This window comes from Lampetra fluviatilis, chromosome 37 (assembly GCF_964198595.1).
Source record: "Lampetra fluviatilis chromosome 37, kcLamFluv1.1, whole genome shotgun sequence".
NCBI lineage: Eukaryota > Metazoa > Chordata > Hyperoartia > Petromyzontiformes > Petromyzontidae > Lampetra > Lampetra fluviatilis.
The window spans coordinates 2,876,514-2,899,109 of NC_136311.1; the positions used below are offsets into that span (position 1 = coordinate 2,876,514).

A 22,596-nucleotide genomic window follows, 5' to 3' on the forward strand; every position below is an offset into this window, starting at 1 on the left:
CACAATCGGCCACCGAAATTTCCCTGAACGCGGCGGCACCGTCCGCGAGCGTTCGGCACGAATGCTGCGCCTCCCTCGCGAGAGTGCAGCAGCGTGATCCTCGCTGCTTGGCCGGTGGACACGGTGCAACGTGAATGCGGAGAACAAATAAAAAAACACTCGAATGTCCTTTCACATTTATTTCTAAAGAGGCTTTGAAACACAAACGTCTTAAAAAATAACAACCACAAAGCATCATTTTCGTTCTGCAAACGACCAACGCCAAATGAGTCGTTCAAGCGACGTCAACAAACACAGACGACGCCCGTCAGCTTCCACGACCGCTTGCATAAAACAACCCCGCCCCCCACCGCCCCTCCCCGATATGAGAAGCTTCCTTAACCGGCACGAACTGAAATCGGTGCTCGGGAGTTGTTTTATGCGAACGACCCCTGAACAGCAGCAGCAGATTTTGGTTGGCAGCTCCCCAGGTCTGCCGTACAACCGGTGACAAATCTCATTCGCATGACAAAACATTTACAGCAAAAATAAATGATGGGACTATCCGTAGACTGAGCAGGTGAAGTCACGTCCGTCGGTTCACTCAATCGTCCCCGTGCTCTTTACCCGAGACGACACCCGACGTGCAGTTTGTGCCTTCCCCAAACCAGCGCCGCTGCCAATGGTCGTGCTACAGGGTCCAGCGAGAAGTGAGCGTGTCGCCTTTCTTTCCCAGAAGCCCCTGGGGCAACTCAAACTCCAAGGGGACGTTCTTGATTTTCTTCTTCACCTCCCGCTCAAACAACTGCAACGGGAGCCGCGCAACACCACCGCGTTAGCCTCCACCGCGTTAGCCTCCACCGCGTTAGCCTCCACCGCGTTAGCCTCCACCGCGTTAGCCTCCACCGCGTTAGCCTCCACCGCGTTAGCCTCCACCGCGTTAGCCTCCACCGCGTTAGCCTCCACCGCGTTAGCCTCCACCGCGTTAGCCTCCACCGCGTTAGCCTCCACCGCGTTAGCCTCCACCGCGTTAGCCTCCACCGCGTTAGCCTCCACCGCGTTAGCCTCCACCGCGTTAGCCTCCACCGCGTTAGCCTCCACCGCGTTAGCCTCCACCGCGTTAGCCTCCACCGCGTTAGCCTCCACCGCGTTAGCCTCCACCGCGTTAGCCTCCACCGCGTTAGCCTCCACCGCGTTAGCCTCCACCGCGTTAGCCTCCACCGCGTTAGCCTCCACCGCGTTAGCCTCCACCGCGTTAGCCTCCACCGCGTTAGCCTCCACCGCGTTAGCCTCCACCGCGTTAGCCTCCACCGCGTTAGCCTCCACCGCGTTAGCCTCCACCGCGTTAGCCTCCACCGCGTTAGCCTCCACCGCGTTAGCCTCCACCGCGTTAGCCTCCACCGCGTTAGCCTCCACCGCGTTAGCCTCCACCGCGTTAGCCTCCACCGCGTTAGCCTCCACCGCGTTAGCCTCCACCGCGTTAGCCTCCACCGCGTTAGCCTCCACCGCGTTAGCCTCCACCGCGTTAGCCTCCACCGCGTTAGCCTCCACCGCGTTAGCCTCCACCGCGTTAGCCTCCACCGCGTTAGCCTCCACCGCGTTAGCCTCCACCGCGTTAGCCTCCACCGCGTTAGCCTCCACCTGGGAGAATACGACACCGATCGACTCCGCTGAGGGGTTGCGAGGTACCCACCTCGGTGGAGGAGAGCTCCAGCAGTGGAGAGAGGTCCTCCTCCACGTCGGAGAGCGGCCGTGTGAGCGCGGTGGCCGCGGTGGCCACGTCCGGGTGGTAGTGCCGCTGCAGGCTCTGCACAAACACACGGCCACAGACGCACGGCCACAGCGCCGCCGTTCAGCGAATGCCGACACCGTGTGGTCACGTGACCTCCGCAGAATTCGGCTGCGGCTAATCACAGCCGTGCGTTTTTCAACTGTACGTCACTTGCAGAATTCTATTCGTGTGCACCGATTCTTCTACAGATGTTGCCACTAGATGGCAGCAGCAGCAGTGTGTGGCCCACAAACAAAACCTGACATCCGCTCACGTGATACACGGCACCGGCCACGAGAGGGCATCATAGACGGTTGTGAAAGGGTGAACTACGTACAGTGGTACCCCGGAGATCGAACTTAATTCGTTCCAGAAGGCCATTCGAACACCGATTTGTTCAAACACCGAATTAATTTTCCCCATAAGAATGAATGTAAATGACATTAATTGGTTCCAGACACAAGAAATCTCTCATAAGCATTTTTACATGAAGTTTACAGTAATTACATAAAATAATACAAAAAACCAAGAAATGCAATAAATAAATAAATTGAATAAATGAAATAAATGAACATTGAACTTCACTTTACCTGTAGTAAGGAGAGTTGATGGCTTGAGTGGAAGGTGGTGATGAGGAGGTGGTGGTGTTATTGTTTGGAAGGGGAGTCCCCTTCCATAATAATGTCGGGTAACTGCCCTTCTGGGGTTCTTTCTCTTTTGTGCCTCTTTTATGCCACTGACTGTGAGTCACTTTAACTCTTTCTGACTAAAAACGTATCTAAAGAGGTTATCGTACAGTAAAACCTTTGTCTGGGCAAGCGTCATGCACGCTGGCCATACGCGTCTCAGCCGTACAGGTTCTTTCATTCGTTCGGTTTCCGGGGCAAAAAATGTTCGGAAATATCGTTCGAACACCGATTTGTTCGAGTTCTGGTGCGTTAGATCTCCGAGGTTCTACTGTATTGAACTATTACAGTTGATGCTAAGGCTCAATGGTGACATCAATTCGTGTGTACTGCGAGTGCAAGAAGCAGATGAATGATATACAAATTATTTGCCAATGTAACATTGGGGCTATTGAAGCCAGCGACACAAATACTGAGCTAAACGAGTTGCCTCGTAATCGCAGTAGGTAGCACGTCACGTCTCAATCTGAAAGTCATGAGTTCGATCCTCACACGGGGCACACGGAGATATTTTCTATTGGACATCTGTGAAAAAGAGCTTGATAGCTCATCGGATTCCTCCAGTATAAATAGTCTGATTGTGAAAAAATATGAACGTACAAACAAGACCTTGAAAACAAGATGACAATCGATGCGTGAATATAACCACTGAATCGTGACAGGTCTAGGAGTCCTCAGTAGTAAACCTCGCCCAAATGTCAGAACAGAGGAAGCCTTCATGAGAAGGCCCAGCGCAGGGTGCAGGTGCACACACGACCAACTGCGCAGCCGGCACCAACCTGGATTTCCCAGAGCGAGCTGTCGGACGCGCCACTTTTCGCCGGGTCCTCCTCCTCCATCGCGTACGGGTCGCTCGTCACGTCTGCAAGCGTGGCAAATCCACCGCGAGGGGGCACCAGCGTGAGCCGCCACGAAAACATAGAATGCGAGACGGGGGGGGGGGGGGGCAGCGTGCCGCGGGGAGACACTCACCGGCGAGCCCGGCCGCGGCGCGGTGCAGGAGCACGCGCGACGACGGGTGTCGGCGGACGAGGTTGCCGATGAACGGCAACAGGAGCAGCAGTGCGTGCGGCGGAGCCGTCAGCGAGAGCCGGGACAACCGCTTGACAAACGCCAGCACCAGGTACGCGGGCAGGTGGCTGCGTGGGGAGACGGGGAGAGACGCGTCCGCCGCAGGCCGTCATGTGGGTACGTGGCTGGGTGGGTGGGGGGTAGGTGGGCGCGCGTTGTTGTGTGGGGGCTGCTCCACGCTACAGGAGAGGTCCAATTCGGTCGACGCCACGTCGTGACGACGGATTAAAGTCCGGTGCGACGCTCCAATGTACGATTGTTTGTGCCGGTTCTGGGTGCCTTCCCGCGTGTCTGTGGTTTCCCGCGCCATTTCTCCAGCAGCATTTTGAGATGATCATTTTCCTTTACATCGCATCATACGTACAGAGTGCGTCTCAATTTTTTACGACGTTCGATACAAATGCAACATGACAACTCGGCACTCGCAGGATCTCACGTGGAGGAGAGGAAGAGGTCTGCCAGGTGGAAGAAGCGCGCTCGGTACTTGACGTGGAAAATGGACGGCTCGAGCAGGCTGTAAAGCTTCTTGTAAAAGTCGGGGTACTCCCTGTAATTACAGCAGCAGCAGCAGCAGCCACGGGCACACGGGTGACGGCTCGCACGGCGCAACACGGGCGCTCCCCGTCGTCATCGTCGTCTGCGTTGCGTGCGAGGCGTGCGGCGTTGCGCTGCGAGGCGCTCACTCACAGGTTGTACTGGTGGATGAGGACGAAGAGCCCGTTGAGAGCCAGCAGGGAGACCGCGCCACCTGGAACAAACGCAAACACGGGGGTCCCAACGGTGGAAACCAGGAGGAGCGCAGAAGCGGTGCACGATGGGCGCTGTCGCGGCGACGCTCCGCGAACGCCTCTCGTGACAGCCCCAGCAGTAAGCGCACCATTTGCCCACGTCCCATTAACCAGTAAACAACCGACGTATGGCGTGGTGCATAAGGGGCCGTCATAAATGACGTCACGCACCTAGGGGGGGGGTTAGACATTTGTGACGATGTGTGAGGAGGGGGGGGGGTTTGAGAAATGTGACGTCACATCCAAATGCGCAACTTTAAATAAATATAGACAACACGTTCTACTTAATGAAATAGACTTTTTGATAAATGTTTTCTCCTACAACATCAGAGTGCAGCGACACATTAAATATGCACTACAATGGCAATAGTTTAAAGCGATTTGAAGCATGTTTTATTTTTTTGAGGGGGGAGGGGGGGGGCAGAGCTTTGTGACGTCATATTTGAGGGGGGGGTCTGACTTTTCGTGACGCCGTGTGACGAGGGGGGGGGGGTAAAAAAATCGTCCAAAATCGCGTGACGTCATTTATGCACGGCCCCTGATTGTACTTTTCACGTTCAAATTTGGATGCCATCGGCCGAGAGAATTGCACGTGCCACGTGGCGGTCACACGGCACGCGTGCAGGGCGCGAGCGCAAGAGAATGGCGCCTTCCCGCCGGTCACGAGCGACGGCGCTGTGCATGCCGCTAAATCTCCTGCACAAGCTTTCATTTTACTTCCCAGTCGGTCACCGCCAATCGGCTCCGCTCAGAAGGAGCCTCCGACACCGCCGCCACTGTTATAGGAGGCTCTGGTTTCCCGCGCTCTCCTCACCGATATCGTAGGAGGCCTTAAGGAAGTCCATGAGCAGCGGAGGCTTGCGCATGTGCGGCATGACGCGATCGTGCAGGATCACGAGCACGCGCTTGTACAGCCCCTGGGGCAGCTGCCGTCCCGCAGCAGCAGCAACACAAACGGCACACACACGGCACACACACAGCACACACCACACACGGCACAAACGTCACACACACAGCACACACGGCACACACAGCACAAACGTCACTCCTGAGCTCGCTGGAAATCTCATTGCAACACGTGGAACTTGTTTCTGCAGGGATGGCAGTGAGGCCTGGGTCAGGCTCCGGGCCCCCCGCTAGGCCTCATGACGTTACCTTGTGCTTCAGCAGCTCCAGCCACGTATTCTCAAACACCTTGCGATGCTCCTGGCGGAGAGAGGAAAGCAGTGCTCGTTCACGGCGCTTCTGGGTCGTTGTCACCACTCTACGCTTATTCAGCCTACCTACAGCCTCGCCGAGTCTCAAGACCTTTTCAGGAGGGTCCTGTCGAGCTTTTGCGGTCGGAATATGCGGGTAATGTTTCAGCATTGGAATATTTCGGCAATACCATTTACATTGTATGTGCTTTTTTTTTAGCTATGTGAGAATATCAGATAACTCAAGAGGAAGCCGATGCAGAACAGGGGGAGATCATGCAAACTGTAGACCGAGTCTAGAATCGAACCGAGGTCCTTCCTGCTGTGCGGCATGGGTGTCACCACTACGTAACGCGTGAACTCGACTGATGAGATCAGAAACCTTGGCTTGTGAACAAATTTGCAGTTCGTTCAACGCCTGTCTCCCATGCAGCTCCGAGGCCGGCCAGCAGAGGGCAGCACCACCATCGCCCGAGGCCCGGTGAGGACTTCTCAATCTGTCCTCTTTTAACCCAGCCCCTCCAGCCCCTGACGTGATGGTAGTGCGAGTCGGGGCAAAGGTGCAGCGACCAACCGGCAAAATGCAACCGACTGCCTGTTCGTCAGATGGACGACCGTGTCGAGCCGCGGAGCCAAACGCGGGTGTCGGCGTCAACCCCGACAGAAGCCACAAGAGGGCAGCAGCAACACACTCTGGGCTCCCTCCACAGAATCTCCGTAATCCGGAGGGCACAGCAGGAATTGGTGCTACCTAATACCGACGTATCAGCTGTGCGTGTGTCTCATGAGAGCGAATCGCGATAATCCCACTCGTTTCAAACGGCCATCGTGTAAGCCGCCGGTTGGCCACATCGGGCAACTGGAACCGCTAAAGGGACGTCCGCTCTGACGGTGCCGGCGGCGAGCGGGACGTCCGCTCTGGGGCCGTGGGCCACGACGCCCTCGCGGGCCGCAAGCAGGCGCCGTCTCCTCACCTTGATGTCCGTCACCTTGGTTTCCGTTGTATCTGTGAAGTGAAAGATTCGCAGTCAATTCGATCTACGGTTACCGCAACAAATATATTTGCGCTGTATTTTTTTGGGCAGGACGAATACAATGTGCGAGCAGAGCAAACAAGCGCGCGTGCGCGGAAAGTTCGCCGAGCAAACGAGGGACGTCCGCTGGAAGGACGCCGCAATGGACCGCGTCTGCTCGCCGGAGAGCGAGCGGCGGACCGCCGATCGTGCCGGTCGCGTAGAGAGCCGGGCCAAGGCAGGGCGAAGCGCTTCTCCCAATCTCGACTTGATTGTGAAAAATTAAGACACCAATGTGCACAGCTGGCTACGTACGGAGCGAAAGGCGTTCAACATACGTACAAAAGCCGAAGGCTGCAGGTGAACGCTTGGAATTACAATGGGAGACAAAGAGGACCAGATTGCGTCTCGGAGCGTGCCGAGTCAAGAGTCGCCATGTGGGAGGCGTGAAGGCGACGCAGCCAAGAGCGGGGATTGCCGAGCGGCGTCCACGGGAGGGAACGCGCCCGAGACGACGTCCACTGCATCGCGAGACTGTGGAGGTGGCGACGGCTCGGAGAGAAATCCATCCAGCGGTGGATAGATCACGGCTCATTATGATAGAATCTAAACATAACTGCATCTCGATGCTCTCCAAAAGAGAGGGCCACGCATGGCTATGAGGAAGGAGGTTGTGCATTGCATTGTATATATAATGTTTTTAGACAAGAGAGTCCAGAGGCATATGAGAACAAGGGAGGTTTTGAATTCGCACTACGACCGAAGCAGGGAATCAACTGCGCGGATGGCTGGGGGGGGGGGGCGGGAGTAAGTTCCAAACTAGGAAGGCTTAAGGTTTTGTGGCGTTTCTAACAAAATCTCAACGTTCGTGAAGCAGGAAACTGCGCGTGTAAAGGAGTAGGTGACATGTCAGACAACGCCTCTTCTTCATAGATGGGCCACTTCCTGAAACGTGCTCGTGCACCACTGCTAACGCGGGATCCCAAACGACGGGGTGGAGTTGTCAGCGCCGAGCATTCTGCACTGCGCGACGTCTGCCTGTCTGTCGCCGCTCGCCAGGACGCCCTCCGTACCGTCGCCCTTCACCAGCAGGCTGAGCTCCGTCTTTTCCGATGGCATCTGAACGGCGGTGAGGAGCAGGAACGCCTTCTCCTGGAGCCCGGGCCCCGGGCCCTGCAACACAAAGCCACACCGCACAGCTCCACAGTCGCTCTCTCTCCGGCCACACCGCACAGCTCCAAACGGTCGGAGGAATCGCCAAGTGAAGTGCACCATGGGTGGTGCTGCTCCAGTGATTAGCACCTTGAGACACACTGCACGGTACGAATAGAATATTAAATGATGACGATGACGAGGATGCGGTGCGACCTCGCACCTGAGCGGTGGTGGCGGCGACCGTGCGCAGACGCGAGCGCAGCGCGGTGAGCGTGTGGAGCCCCGTGTCGTGGTGCTGCAGGAACTCCTGGAAGCGCCCGAGCAGCTGAGCCGGCGTCTCCTCCTCCAGCAGGCGATCGAGCACGGCCTGCGCGGCGACAAACGCGGCCCTTAGCACCGAGCCTCGCCACGCACGCACGCACGGCGATGGCCGAGCCGACGTGCACGTCTCTCGAGCGTTCACAAGGCCGGCGGTGGGGCGGTGAGCCGCTCTGGACCGGCTGGGCGCTCGCACCTTGAACAGCGGGTACGGGAAGTTTCCTGCGGCAGAGGTCTTCCGATTGCCCAGCGGGTGATGTCCTTCAGTCTGCACCAACTTCATGAGGGTACACAGTGCCAGCTCCTGTAGGGCATGGTGGCATCATCATGATCATCCAGTCGAGTACTCGTTTAATCATCATCATCATCGGGGCTTACTTTTTCACTGAATATTTTACAAGTCACTGGTAGACTGCAGAAGGTGGCACGTGACTAGTAGCCACATCCATAGCGAGATGTATACTGGATGTGGTGTGCCTGGTATGGAAGTATTTTAAGGGCCGCCGATCCAGACAGACCCGGCTGAAATTAATCCCTGGACATGAGTCAGTAGCACCTATGAATGCCGGCACAGCACACGAAGGGGTGGGTGGCCATCACCACTACGGCAAGGAAGACACAGATCCACGCACAAACAACCAGACATGCACAACGACGCACGTCACGATGGAGGGCATCGAGCGGCATCGATCGCTCACCCTGACGTCCGAGGAGTCGTGCGACAGCAGCTGCAGCAGCTGCGTCGTGCAGTCGTTGTAGCGATGTCTCAGCCACTGCTCGTACTTCTCCTCCGCGGAACACTCTGCTCCTGTGAGCACGCACACCACGGTACTCTCACCACACACCCCACACCACCACTCTCACCACACACCATCTCTCCACATACACCACTCCCACCACACACCCCACACCACCACTCCCACCACACACCATCTCTCCACATACACCACTCCCACCACACACCCCACACCACCACTCCCACCACACTCCATCTCTACACACACACCACTCTCACCACACACCCCACACCACTCTCGATCTTTCCATCTCTCCACACACCACTCTCACCACACACCCCACACTCCATCTCTCCACATACACCACTCCCACCACACACCCCACACCACCACTCCCACCACACACCATCTCTCCACATACACCACTCCCACCACACACCACCACTCTCACCACTCTCTCCACACACCACTCTCACCACACACCCCACACCACTCTCGATCTTTCCATCTCTCCACACACCACTCTCACCACACACTCCATCTCTACACACACACCACTCCCACCACACACCCCACACCACCACTCTCACCACACACCACTCTCCATCTTTCTATACATACACACCCCACACATCACTCTCACAACACACCACTCTCACCACACACCCCACACTCCATCTCTCATCACACACACACCCCACACACCACTCTCACCACACACCCCCACACCACTCTCCATCTATCATCACACACACACACCCCACACCACTCTCCATCTCTCCACACACCACTCTCACCACACACACACCACTCTCCACCTCTCATCACACCCCGACACTTCATCTCTCCACTCTCCACCTCTCATCACACCCTCACGCTACTCTCACCACACACCGCACACCACCACTCTCATCACACACACACCACTCTCATCACACACACGCCACTCTCACCAAACACACCCCACTCTCCACCTCTCATCACACAAACCCCACACTCCCATCTCTCCACACACCACTCTCATCACACACACGCCACTCTCACCACACACACACCACTCTCCACCTCTCATCACACCCCACGCCGCTCTCCCCTCCACTCTGGTTGCTCACCGGCTGCCGCCGCTTCTTCATCCCCCTCCTCCTCCTCGGCTGGCAGGGCCCCGCCGTGGATGGTCCCGCGCCGCACGAGGCTCGCGAAGAGGCCGCTGCAGGCCGTGATGCCAGCCACCACCTCCTCCTCCACCTCCGACTGCAATCATCATCAGCAGCATCATCATCATCAGCATCATCATCATCATCAGCAGCAGCAGCAACAGCAGCATCATCATCAGCAGCAGCATCAGCAGCAGCATCAGCAGCATCAGCAGCAGCATCAGCATCAGCAGCATCATCAGCGCCCCGCGGAATCCGGCATTACCACCCAGGGCCCAATGTGAATGGAGCTCTCAGAATCTGTGTATTTATACCACAGGAGGAATCCGATGAGCTATGAAGATCTTTTTTTCACAGATGTCCAGCAAGGAAGGGGCAGGTCAGAACGTTACAACGATACAAACACACGATACGAGTGCAAAGTATAGGAACGGTAAACTTAAACATTGCATTTAAAATGTAATCACTTAAAATTGTAATTAAATGAAAACCATTTATTTTTAAAATTTTTACATGTTAAGGCCCACCGAGCGATATCGCTTCTTTAGCAGAAGCCATCGCAAACGATATCTCGACGAAGTGGCTCGCCGCGCGGAAGTTTACAAGCAGCCCAGGAGCGCGAGCAACAGCATCGCCCTTAAAACAACAACGACAACAACAACGACGACAACGAGGACGAGGATGCGGCTCACGGCACCTCCAGCGCCTCGAGCAGCTCCAGGAGGCGATTGGCGTGTCGCGGGCTGCCCAGCACGGCGCGCGCCGCCTCCTGCAGCCGCGGCGCGGCGCGGCGTCGGGGCCCCGAGCCCCGCACAGAGCCGCGGCCCATCGCCAGTTCGTGACCTGCGGGTCGCCTGCGGAACCTTCTCCTCCTCCTGCTGCTGCTACAAAGTGTCCCGCGAGATGATGGAACCCCGCGTGGTCAGCAGAGCCCGATGATGAACCCCCGAGAGATGAAGGACCCCCACGAGATGATGAACCCCCGCGAGACGATGAACCCCCGCGAGACGATGAACCTACGAGATGATGGACCCCCGAGAGATGATGGACCCCCGCTAGATGATGAACCCCCGCTAGATGATGAACCCCGCGTGGTCACCAGGGTACGCACGTGGACTCCCCCGGCCTTACAGTAGATCAGGGTCCCCGTGTTTTTTTCTCCGTCTTCCGGAATGAATCTTCCGTCTTCCAGAAGACGTTTCGTCTTCCGGAAGATTGGGGGCGTTGCCTTCCTGTGGTCTTCCAGAATTTCTCCACGAGGCGGAAGACATCTTCCGTCTTCCTGGAAGAGAAGACACGCGCGTTTCTTTCGGCTTCCTGCAGACATCTTCCGGAAGAAGAGGCGGCGGCGGCGGGGGATGCACACGGGGACCGCGCGGGCCTTGGCGACCCCTGACCCCGGCAGGAGCTCGGCGCGCCCCGAGGGCCTCAAGTGACGGGTGAGGAAGCGGCCCCTGGGGCCCCTGGGGCCCCAGTGACAGGTGAGGGAGCGGCCCCTGGGGCCCAAGTGACGGGTGAGGGAGCGGCCCCTGGGGCCCAAGTGACGGGTGAGGGAGTGGCCCCTGGGGCCCAAGTGGCGGGTGGGGGAGCGGCCCCTGGCGCCCCTGGGGCCCAAGTGGCGGGTGAGGGAGCGGCCCCTGGGGCCCAAGTGTCGGGTGAGGCCGAGGGCCCCTTTGGCGGAGTCCCTTCCTCAACTTTACTCAAGTCAAGAAACGGGTTAACCCGTTTTACGTTACGTACATTTTTGATGGTGCTGTTTGTTGCTGGTCGCTTGGCGTTTTGGACCTTTGTGTCTGTGCGCAGCACTGCTCCCCGTGCGGAGTTCTCGTGACTTTCCCGCGGGTCAACTTCACGGCGATGGCAAAAGGGTTGAGGCTAAGGCGCAGCCTCGCAATTACTCGCTCACGCCACTGCTGGCAGGACGGTGTCCGCCAAAGGGCGTTCTCGTCAGCCCCTCCAAAGGGTTCACTTTCTGACCTCCGCCTCCACGCTGACCAGACGTCTTTGAGGAGTTCTAGATTTGAAGCTTCCGTGACTGCAAGGATTCGTACTCTTAGGTTTGTTCGGTAAAGTCACGTAGGAAAAATAATATGATAAAATAATAATAAATGAAAACAACTCAATTAAATCACGACGTTTCGGAGGCAACACAAATACCAGTATTTAAGATCTTGTCTCTTGGATTTCTCTTCACTTGATACAGTAAATTTAGCTGTGACGGTCCCACCTGAAGACGGAGACTTGCGTTGCCTCCGAAACGTCGTGATTTAATTGAGTTATTTTCATTTATTATTATTACGTGACTTTACCGAAAAAACCTAAGAGTATGAGTATATGAGGAGGTGGTGGGAGTACCCACACTTGACCCCACCACACACGACCTCCCAATGAAACAAACTGTGGTGCACACATTTCTACTGCGGGGTGGATAGCGCGGGTGTTGTTTAAAGAAACCGGCTGTATTTGTTTTATTGTCCCACTGCCAGGATTCGAATCGGCGACTTCTGGATTGTGCCCACCGTCCCAACCGCGGTAGCGTCCGTCGTGGTGGCCGTGGCCGTGATACTGTAACTTGGCTACGTGGTCAGCAGAGGGCATTGCAGCGAAACCCATCGTTGTACTGCACTCTGCCGCAGCCTCGCACGGTTTATTTTAAAACACAAACCACTCGATGTCTAGCAGAGGTTGCACCCGGGTACCCGATACCCGTACCCTACCCGATACCCGTATCCGGCCGGGTACGGGTACCCGTTTGCGACCCTGGTGCGGCCGGGTACGGGTACGGGTAGGCCGTGAGTCACTGGTGAGTCACCGTTTGTCACTCATTTCCCAACGTCTTGTCTCTTCTCACAATTCAAGTTCCTAGAATCAACCCACCCGCGCCTGCAACATGGCTTCATCCCAGAGGTCGCACTCAGGTACTCGATACCCGTACCCTACCCGTACCCAGCCGGGTAGGGTACGGGTACGGCCGGGTACGGGTACCCGTTTGCGACCCTGGTGCGGCCAGGTACGGGTAAGGAATCAAAACCCGTTTGCGACCTCTGGTGTCTAGTGGAGGAGTGACGCAGCGCTCAGCACACAGCACTTTTGAGTCTGGTCAGCCAGGTTCGATTCCCAGCCGTGGCCAACATTAATTACGAGTGAATGCCGTTCCGTGGGGAGGCCCTCATCCAGCAGTGGATTGACACAAACGGGGCTCTGGCTGTACACGTGACGATGGTGACGGAGGTGCTGTAACAGCTCGCGTTGCGCGTGACCCGAATGTCGCTACAGAATGCTCGGAGGGGCACAAGACGAGAAGTTGGGCGGCGTGATGGGTGACGAGACCGTCGGTCACGATGGGGACACGGATGAGGATGAGAGGCAAGGAGGAGGGGACGAAGACTCGGACCACGACAGCATCTCCCACGTCATCCTGGGGACAAAACGGAAGCGCGCTCCTCCCCTGCACTCCAGCAGGTGCGTTAGCCGTGTTAGCCGCTGTGCTGTCATCACAACGCGTTGGCGGCAGCAGGGTTGTTAATTTCATTTTCTTTGACACGATCGATAATTACGTGCAAAAATATAATTGTATTTTTTGGCGCCCATAAAGCATCGTCTCATTATGCACGTTCAGCCCTGTGTGTATCTGCTTTAGCGAACCACGCAGTGACTGGTGAACCCTGCCGCTGGTGCATTACGATGGCTGCAACTGACCAATCACGTTGGAATGCGCCGTGCAGTTTGACGTTCGTGTGTGCCAATCGGTTTAATCATAATATTTAACTGGATTTGATTATCAGTTATAGAGATGACAACAAATTTAGGAGGCCTTCATCCAGCAGAGGATTGTTTATGGACGATGACTATCAAATCAATTATCTTTTAAATTGATAATCGATTATAAAAACAGTTATAGAAATATATATAATCAATTGACGGCCCTAATCGCGAGTCGCAACGGTGCTTAAGCATGCGCTGTCCGGATGAAGTTCCTTCTTACTCCCACAGTTCCTCAGACACGGACTACGATCTGTTCATCACCCAGCTGCCGGTGTTGAGGAAGAGAGCGTCCCCGCACGAACTCGGAGAGGGGAGCTCCAGTGCGTCACATGAGGACGTCTGTGGCACCGGCGATGCGGATGGGACGTCTACTGGGGAGGAGGCCCCACGTGACAAACTGTGAGTGTCCCCAGTTCCAGACCAGGATTTCTACTCCATGATGAAGATAAGATACCTCGTATTGATCTGACCTACGACTTTAGTCCTTCCTGTGCTCGACAGCACATTGGGAAACAGTTTCGCAACAACTTTGGCTGAGCCACATCATCTCTTGTTATTCCATTGATCTTTAAATTCCTGTCGATCGTTTCCAATTATTTATTTTCAATATCCTTTTTTCAAAATTTCAGTGCATTACCTGCCTTGCTTTGCAGTTCTTGTCCATCTGATGAAATGTCCTGACCGTCTTTGTTAACTGAACGCATCACTTTTTGCGGCCAATATTATGTACAGCAGAACATTTTAGTGATACAGATTCTCACAACCCTGAACAATCAGTCACCATCCTGTTACTTACTCTCGATAACCTTCACGCACAATTCTATACACCAGTGGCGCTCAACCTCTGGTATGTGGACCATTAGTCCAGATGCAATTATTTGTTCACAAAACGCCATCTTTGAATTGCATGGTGGTCCATGAAAGATAGCTTGAGGGTTGATGGTTGTCCGCAGGTAGAGAGAGGTTGGCACTGTGTCAATGAGCAGACTTGGCTTGATGTGAACAAGGGCCGTGTGTCTGACTACTGTCAGGAAAGGACAGGTGGAGGAGGAGGAGCTGCATCATCGCAATCAGAACAAGAGCCGTACCCCAAAGGGGCCAAAACAGTGCGGAGCACGCCCGTCCTCTCCCAAGGCTCGGCGTCTGCCTCAGCCTCTCATCCAACAGTACCAGGTTCAAGTCCTCCTCTGCAGAATCTGTGTTTATTCTGTCTCTGAATCGCCTCCATCGGCGAGGCCTGTTTAAAGTCTTATTGAGTAAAGCAAGGAAACCTCTCATTTCTAACATCAACTGTTCACAATTTCACCATAATTGTTTTCCACATCATAGTAGTGTATTGTATTTATATACAAATGTAAAGCATACAAAAGCAAAAGAGTATTGTGTCCCATCGTACATTCAAATCACATGAAATTTTTTGTAAAAATTACACGTTGCTTGTATTGTGTTAAGTTTATTTTCTCAATAATTCCCTCGACCTACCCATACAAGATGATAGCTTGGAAACAACATTTAAAGCGGAATTTAGTTTGAATATAAAATAAAATGCGGCACTAAACATTTATTTATGGATAAAGTCACGTAGAATGGAGTCTGTCTTCTCGACAGACCTGTTCTCCACCTGAGGACGGCTGCTTGCGTTGTGGCCGAAACGTCGTGAGAATTATTTTATTATGTTTTATTTTTATTATTTTATTACTTCCCTTATACGTGACTTTACCGAAAGAACCAAGAAGATGAATCCCTGCAGTCACGAAAGCTTTAAATCAAAATTCATTTATAGATTTGAAAAGACTAAACGGTCTTTTGCAGGGGTTTCTTTCGGTGCCCTGTGATGGTCGGGCTTTCCATGGATTGTTGTTGTTGTTGTGTCGTAGGATTGTTGTTGTGTGTCGTAGGATTGTTGTTGTGTGTCGTAGGATTGTTGTTGTTGTGTCCTAGGGGGCGGCCGTCTGGGGGCTGCTCGCCTGTAGCAAGCAGCTGAAGCAGCAGCACTGGAGCAAGTACATCCAGCGGATATGCAACGGAACGCGCACGAAGACCCTCACCGAGAGCGAAGAGAATGTCTTTCTGGTCAACTCCTTCGAGGCCTTAGTCGAGGACACGGATGAAAATGTCAGGTACGCCCAAGCAGCCCGTGAAATCGTTTGGTGTGTCCTCTCCTACATCTGAATGTAGACAAGAATGTTCCATTGCAATGGCACTGTATTCTTGAATCTATCTCTGCAGAACTGTGGTTGTTATCTTCATGTACACGCATGGATTTTCTCTGGCTAAATATCCTAATGTAGGACCCTCCTGAAAGAGTGTCTTCACTTACGAAAGGCTTTCCTGAGTAAATAAAGCAAATTAGTTTAAGTTCAGATTTTTTGGTAAAATGCAACATTACCAGTTAAAAATTATGACTCTTACGATATAACTAATAATATTGGAATTATTGAGCCTTTGAGAGTGTTGTACAGAAACAATTTAGCAGTGCTATTCAGATAATGAAAATGCAGGTTTAATTTGGTCCAAGTATACGCAAAAACAAGATGCTGCCAGCTGTATTCTGCAAACACATCATGTACCAGCATCAGGGCTTTGTGTGGGTTTAATTGATTGAGCTGACGTGTGATTCTCGTGTATTGTGGGTGTTTAGGGAAGAGATGTGCGGTGAAGGTGGAGTGGATGACACTGATCGTGTGGAGATCAGAGTGGTGGTACGTCCTCTATCACCACAGCATCCAGCGCGGGTGACACATCCTCACTATGGCATTTTAGCTCTTTCACAGCCATGTGTCTTTTTTAGCTATAATACATCACTCTGTAGCCAACCACTTTTTTAAATGAATTCTGTAAACCAGAGCTATTGTACTGTTTGCCTCTTGGCATTCTCTGGTCTGACACTGGTGAGACTAGACCATGAAGAAAGGCTGTCTCTGGTGTAGGCCAATCAGTTTCAGAGCATGTTTGTTTGCATGTTCACCACAAGTACGTGTGGCTAATGCAAACTTGATTCCTTGCAAAAGGTTTCTATTTGGTGTTTGATCATCTTAACACCTGGTTTATTGCCAGAAAGAGTAACACCTACTCTTACTTTTTATACTTGGACAGTTTGATTATTTGTAATAAAAAACACATGAAGGAGGCATGACCCACTTGTACAATATTTATATTGTACAATATTTATGTAAAAATATTTATATTGTACAATATTTATGTAAAAATATTTTTATTTTCTAGATTGTCACTAGATGGAAGCAAACACGTTTGATTTCCATGATAGATTTGGTCCGCAAACAAAAACCTACATTCAGTCACGTGACATATCTGGAGTGGGCAGAGGAGGGCGTCGCTGACACCCGAGAATAGAAGGGACCGCTGTGAAAGGGTTAATATGAACGATTCTCGTTGCAGCTATTACACGATGTATTGGTTTTAGTATTTTTTTCACATCACGGTGGTGTTGGTTTCATGCCTGATGCCGCCTCCGCGCCCTCTTGTCCCTTGTGATTCCTTTGAAGGACCCCAACTCGTTTATACTGAACGTTGTCTCGGATGCGAAGCCGGCTCTGACCGCAAAGTCTAAAGCCAAGACGGTGACTGCATCACAGACGGGCAAAGCAAAGCCCAACAAGAAGAGGAAAAGGCCAAGGGAGAAATGGAAGCAAAAGACCTGAGGAAATAATTGAAGCAAGTCAAAAATAGAACTCTGCACAATGAGATCCCATCCTCATAATATAGACTACAGTGTTAGTTTCGTCTTTATATTTCCCAAATAATGTGCCAGATCTTGGAAGCTAAACAAGGTTGAGCCCAAATGGTGCATAGATGGGCGACTACCATGCATAGCAATGGGTTATGTTGTGGGAAACAGAAGTCGGTGAGGCTAAATCCATTGTTGTACTGCATTTCCATGCTGCCGTGTTTATGCTCCCCACTTTTTGCCAACCTGCAGTGGCCAACGTGGCAATGGTAAAACATCTCCCACGACCAGCACGGCACCGGGAAGCCCTCATCCGGCAGCTAATTGAGACACGGCTGCATGTGTACATATATTTGAATATAGTTTCTGGGAATATTTTATTTGTTTTAATTTATCTTTAGATTTTTCTCACTCAGAGTGAAATAGTCTCTGAATGTTTGACTGACTGGCATGCTTGCACAAGGAATTCATAACTGGTTTGTCTTTACTTGAGAATGGTTGAGTAATTTACATTGTAAAGCTGTGTGTGTCTTTTGCGACCATGTTTTCATATTATTCTCCACACGGTAAAGTAAAATATATTTCAGTGGAAGTATCCACATGTGTGTTTTATTTCGTAGCTAAGATATGTTATTGACTGTTAGATAACACCATAACACTGTTCTTTTGATGGACTCTGCATTGTGAAGCTACCTTCAGTGACGTGTAGAGCTGTCGAGTGGGTAAGGTACCTCAGGTCAGCACAGGGACTGACCCATTTGTGTTTCAAACGGACCTCATTCATACGCTTGCTGACTGCACTTAAACCGCGAGCTTACGAATCGTCTATAAAAAGCCGCAAAGCTGGATTCGGAGCTCTCTTTTTAAGCAGGACCTTGCACCATGTGACTTTGATCTACAGTATATCGAGAATGCAGTGTTCAGTTAATTTTTATTGTAGTTTTACAAATCATCAGGATTTTGTCTTGATAAAACATTTCACGAACAACTTTGTAGGTATCGCAACCAGGGGTTTTTCAGGGAAAGGTAAAACTCTGGGAAGAGGCTGATGACTGCCTGAGAAAAGGTGAGTTATTCTCTTTCCCTGGTTAGTTCTCCCACTCTGAGCTGCCTGCGTGTGAACAGATTATGGTGAACAAGAGTGGGCGTGGCAGTCTTCCCTTGCATGCGGCAGACCCTTTTGAGTCGGAATCATGTGTGGAGAGTTGATTATGGTGTGTGTGTGTGTGTACAGGCACCGACGTCTAATGTGGAGTGCGTACAATTGCAAGATGTGGCGCGGGTTTCCGTGTACGAAGAATGGAGCCTTGCAGCACAGGCAACCATTGCTGCAGGAGCAAACATTGATTGGAGCGCCTGCAATTCGCAAAATCACACAGGCAGCTTCCAGCCTGGGGCAGCCTCACTGTAGTGTGGTGCTGTAGTGTCATAGCCCCACCTCCACACCCGACATGGGGTGTTTACCAAATGTCGTGCAAATATATGAGCTAGTACTGTGTATCTTGAGTCCACCTCCGATAAGCAGGGTTGGCTACGTGCGGTGCGATAGAAGTTCAACATACACTCCCTCGAATTTGTACGGCTGATGTAGTGTGCAACTGTATAGATTATGCTGTGGTAAATTACCACAGCAAGTCGTGTGGAACTGGAATGAGTGGTGGGGATGCGCTGGTGTATGCCGCTGTGCCGGACTGACACCAGAACCCCGAATGTGTCCCGGTACTTTTCAGAACGGTTCCTATTCCTTCACTACGGTGTTTTGGCCGAAGGAAAACGGCAGTGAACATGGGTTGCAGATGGAATATGTTTTAAAGCGGCACTTGTGCATTTACATTGCGACCACCGACTGCGAAAACCTGTATATAATAGGGTACATTGAAGCTGGAAACAATGATTTTTTTTAAAGTACACTCACAATAATAGTGCATTTATCATCGCCCAAGGTGGGGGAGATACATATACTATAATGTTAAATAAATTTATAGACATACTGTATGTATGAATTTTTCATGGTCTTTGCATAAAAGGGGATAATTTCTTAGATACATAACAGTCAGGCAGGCATAAGCTAACAAAAAATACGACTGTGTGTAAAGCTGATGGCAATAAAAGCTCAACAGCTGAATAGGCTAATGAGCAAAACAATGTGATAAATCTTTCACAAAACAAGACACGTGGTGTCGGTCGGGACTGCCTGATCACCAAAGCAGGTCCAACCGCACGGCCGCTGTGGATTTTGCACAACCGTCATGCAAATTGGCTCGAGGGGGCACAATGTGCGTTGGCCCTCTCGTGCTGTTGGTAGGGCTTTAACACGGAGGCTGTCGCGACCGATATCCAAAATAGAGTTTTTTTGGGTTTGATCGCGTAAATATAACAATGTGTAGGTCTTTAATCAATATTTAAGTAATACTCATGGACCTTTACCATCAAAATCCACAAAGTGTGCTTTGCGTTTCAGCTAACTATTGTGTTTGGACGTGCAGGACTGGGGTCCGAGTATATCTTTGTTAGGATCGATTCAGCCCTCGCGAAATGTTATTTTTGTTCAGTTAGTACATGGATTGTAGTCTTTACAAGCTAGGTTCATGAGAGTGCTTCCAACCCAATCGCTGTTCGTGCCTCATGCAGCCCCAGGCCTTTGGGTGATAATGCATTTTTTTTATTGTGCCGTCAAAAACTGGAAACAACTTTTATGTAAATTTCGGAGGAAGGTAATAACCAATAACCAGTAGAAAAAACATTAATATTTCATGCAGGTTACAGGCGATTTATACTGCCACGGTTAGTTGTGTGTGCCAAGTCTTATTGCTTAAAACATTTCAACGGATGGTGCTGATTAACTGTACTTAAATGAATAGGGTGAACAATACAATAGTACATTTGTTTTAACACCTTTCAGCTCAAGGGCCTTACAAAACACTTGCGAAGTTGACATTTGTGATTGCAGGGCTTATTGTGAGATGCGTATGGACAGAGATGTGAAGAAAATCCATCATCAATGTTTAGTGTCTCTTATTAGTATCCACGGTTTCATGAGGCAATATAAAAGGTTAATACGACTTTTGATTAAAACACGTTTTACAAAATACCACATCGCAATCAGCCATCATCAATCTTTGTGTTTGGTTATAATTCGCAGAGTACTGAGAAATATATTTTACACTAATTTGCATCAACATTTTCATTAAAGCTGTTTAGAAACTGCCTAATTGTCTTTATTATAAGAATCTGATTTCTGTTCAAGGCACCGTGTGTCGCCACTACTCAATGGGTGGTTGTTCGCCCAGAGCCCTTGCCGCTAGTGCCACACACACAGGGCTGCTTGCAGGTTCCCTGATTGTAATGAGGGCCCTGACATGACCAACATTTGCCACCACAAATCTGACAGGACTGACAATGTACCAGGGCTTCGGGTACAGTCTGGCAGACCACACTGCACATTAGCAAATCCATTCTGAGCCCAGTGCTGGATGAAGAGCGTGCTCTGTGATGTGGCTGTCCACTATCTGATGTTGACACTGACCTCCATCAGCCATCGCGATAACGATCAGGAGTTTCCATGAAGAGGAATCACTAATTCCATCAAATATCGTTTGCGTGTGTTTAACAGCCACTGGTTCCGGAATGCGTACTGTGATTTGAGTGTTCCTGATTATAACTGGATAGAATCGATCACGTGTAGCTTGTCAACTCAAAAGTATTCACGGATTCCTAAATAATCTGAAAATATAAAGCATTTTAATCCTGATTTAAAGCTTTCGTGACTGCAGGGATTCATATTATTGGTTCTTTCGGTAAAGTCCTCACACCTGATGATGATTGCTTGTGTTGCAGTCGAAACGTGAGAATTTTTATTGTTTTATATTTATATTATTTTATTATTTCCATTCTACGTGACTTTACCGAAAGAACCAAGAATATAATTTTAATCCTGTTTGCAAATGTCACGTGCATTTGAAGGACGCACATTTTTTCTTGTGCCGATTGTTATTACCGATTTTACTTTCAATGAACAACACTTTATTTGAACCAAAACTAGACTTGGAAATGCAATACAGTACATGATATATGAAAGCATGTGGTGATAATAATCAAGCGAAGGTCAAAATAAAGACTTGTGTGTCCAAATGATGTGCTTGCCGAACCTCCAAACGTGATTCCACGTAAGGCCCTGTCACATGGCGACTATTTAGATAATAAGTATTAATTTTTTTTCTATCTACGTGACTTTACCGAAAGAACCAAAGAGTATGGATTCCTTTGGTCACGAAAGCTTCAAATCAAGATTGAAGTATTTAATTGTGTGCCCTACTTTAAATCCCCGTATGTGGGTCTAAACGATCATCCACACGCGGATGATCGCTAATTAGTTTTGTCGTTAATCTCGGGACAAATCAGAACACTAGCATAAGCACACAACACTTGTTTTCATAATAAACGTTTTTGGGTTAGATCGCGTTATTTATAAATGTGTCGTAACCCTCCACCACCCGACACGGCCAATCAGTACAAAAGTGTCACGTTTACATAAGACAAATAGTTCACTACTTTAGCCCGCCGGTGTGTTTAAGAGTGAATCCATAACATTTACAATTTTTAGTACGACGTTTCGCTGGTAATTACATCCAGCATCATCGGGCAAATTGCCAGAATGGTGAAGGCTTAAAAAATTGTAAATGCGACTCAATTGGTCACTCAGGTGAGATCCACCAAAATAGAATCACAGCGCTTGGCGTTGTGGTCACCGCGTTAACTCTGGAGTTGAACTTATCGGCGCAAATATCCGATACACCCACGTCTGAGTTTCAGGTGCAAACGCCCGTGGTGGTGTTGTTTGAACCTTGACCCCTGTAGTCCATAGTGTTGCATGGAGTTCATGCCTGTTAACCCCTTATCAGCACCTACCTTATTACAGACCAATTCAGACCATATTGGTCACACCGCGTCTTTATAAATCTCAAGGTTCATCTTACAAAGTCCCATCACACGGGAGAAACATAAACAAACATACCAAAAAAAATCCCAGTATTGAAACGGCTGTACGCCGTATGGACCTGAAAACTCAATTTCCCTGTACAAGAATACGGGGTAAACCGGATGGGTTGACAGGTTTGGGAATTGAGTGCCACGCATGTTTGCCTCCCTGTGCAATGTACCTGTGGAGTTTATGCCCACTTGAATTTCACTCCTATATATTACATCTTGTATAGTTTGTTATATAGGACTAAAATAGTTTTTTTTTTGCCAGGTAGCCGTGACCGTGGTTTTTCTG

The 22,596-nt window shown here is 50.9% G+C and overlaps 2 protein-coding genes across 2 annotated transcripts; one reads left to right on the forward strand and one right to left on the reverse strand.

Moving 5' to 3' along the window:
- Positions 1-161: 161 nt before the first annotated feature.
- Positions 162-11,037, reverse strand: NOC4L (nucleolar complex associated 4 homolog). The gene is made up of 15 exons (XM_078873570.1): positions 10,566-11,037; positions 9,827-9,965; positions 8,676-8,785; positions 8,174-8,281; positions 7,880-8,026; positions 7,578-7,677; positions 6,466-6,497; positions 5,451-5,501; positions 5,110-5,221; positions 4,195-4,255; positions 3,944-4,054; positions 3,409-3,575; positions 3,216-3,298; positions 1,673-1,786; positions 162-784 (listed from the first exon to the last, which is right to left on the reverse strand). The coding sequence occupies exons 1-15, from the start codon at positions 10,695-10,697 to the stop codon at positions 671-673; spliced, it is 1,581 nt and encodes a 526-aa protein (XP_078729696.1). The 5' UTR covers positions 10,698-11,037; the 3' UTR covers positions 162-670.
- LOC144945448 (uncharacterized) lies at positions 10,804-21,066 on the forward strand. The gene is made up of 8 exons (XM_078873965.1): positions 10,804-10,971; positions 11,129-11,307; positions 13,145-13,330; positions 13,862-14,032; positions 14,665-14,806; positions 15,575-15,753; positions 16,275-16,335; positions 17,140-21,066. The coding sequence occupies exons 1-8, from the start codon at positions 10,804-10,806 to the stop codon at positions 17,293-17,295; spliced, it is 1,242 nt and encodes a 413-aa protein (XP_078730091.1). The 3' UTR covers positions 17,296-21,066.
- Positions 21,067-22,596: the final 1,530 nt, after the last annotated feature.

Bases quoted from the DNA above. Each gene is read 5' to 3' on its own strand.
- NOC4L (XM_078873570.1), bottom strand. From the start codon at position 10,697: ATGGGCCGCGGCTCTGTGCGGGGCTCGGGGCCCCGACGCCGCGCCGCG. The intron at 9,966-10,565 runs GTGCCGTGAGCC...TGATGATTGCAG, and splicing joins AGCTGCTCGAGGCGCTGGAG to TCGGAGGTGGAGGAGGAGGT. The intron at 5,222-5,450 runs GTAACGTCATGA...GCGGGACGGCAG, and splicing joins TGGAGCTGCTGAAGCACAAG to CTGCCCCAGGGGCTGTACAA.
- LOC144945448 (XM_078873965.1), top strand. From the start codon at position 10,804: ATGATGAACCCCCGAGAGATGAAGGACCCCCACGAGATGATGAACCCC. The intron at 13,331-13,861 runs GTGCGTTAGCCG...TTACTCCCACAG, and splicing joins CCTCCCCTGCACTCCAGCAG to TTCCTCAGACACGGACTACG. The intron at 14,033-14,664 runs GTGAGTGTCCCC...GACTACTGTCAG, and splicing joins GAGGCCCCACGTGACAAACT to GAAAGGACAGGTGGAGGAGG.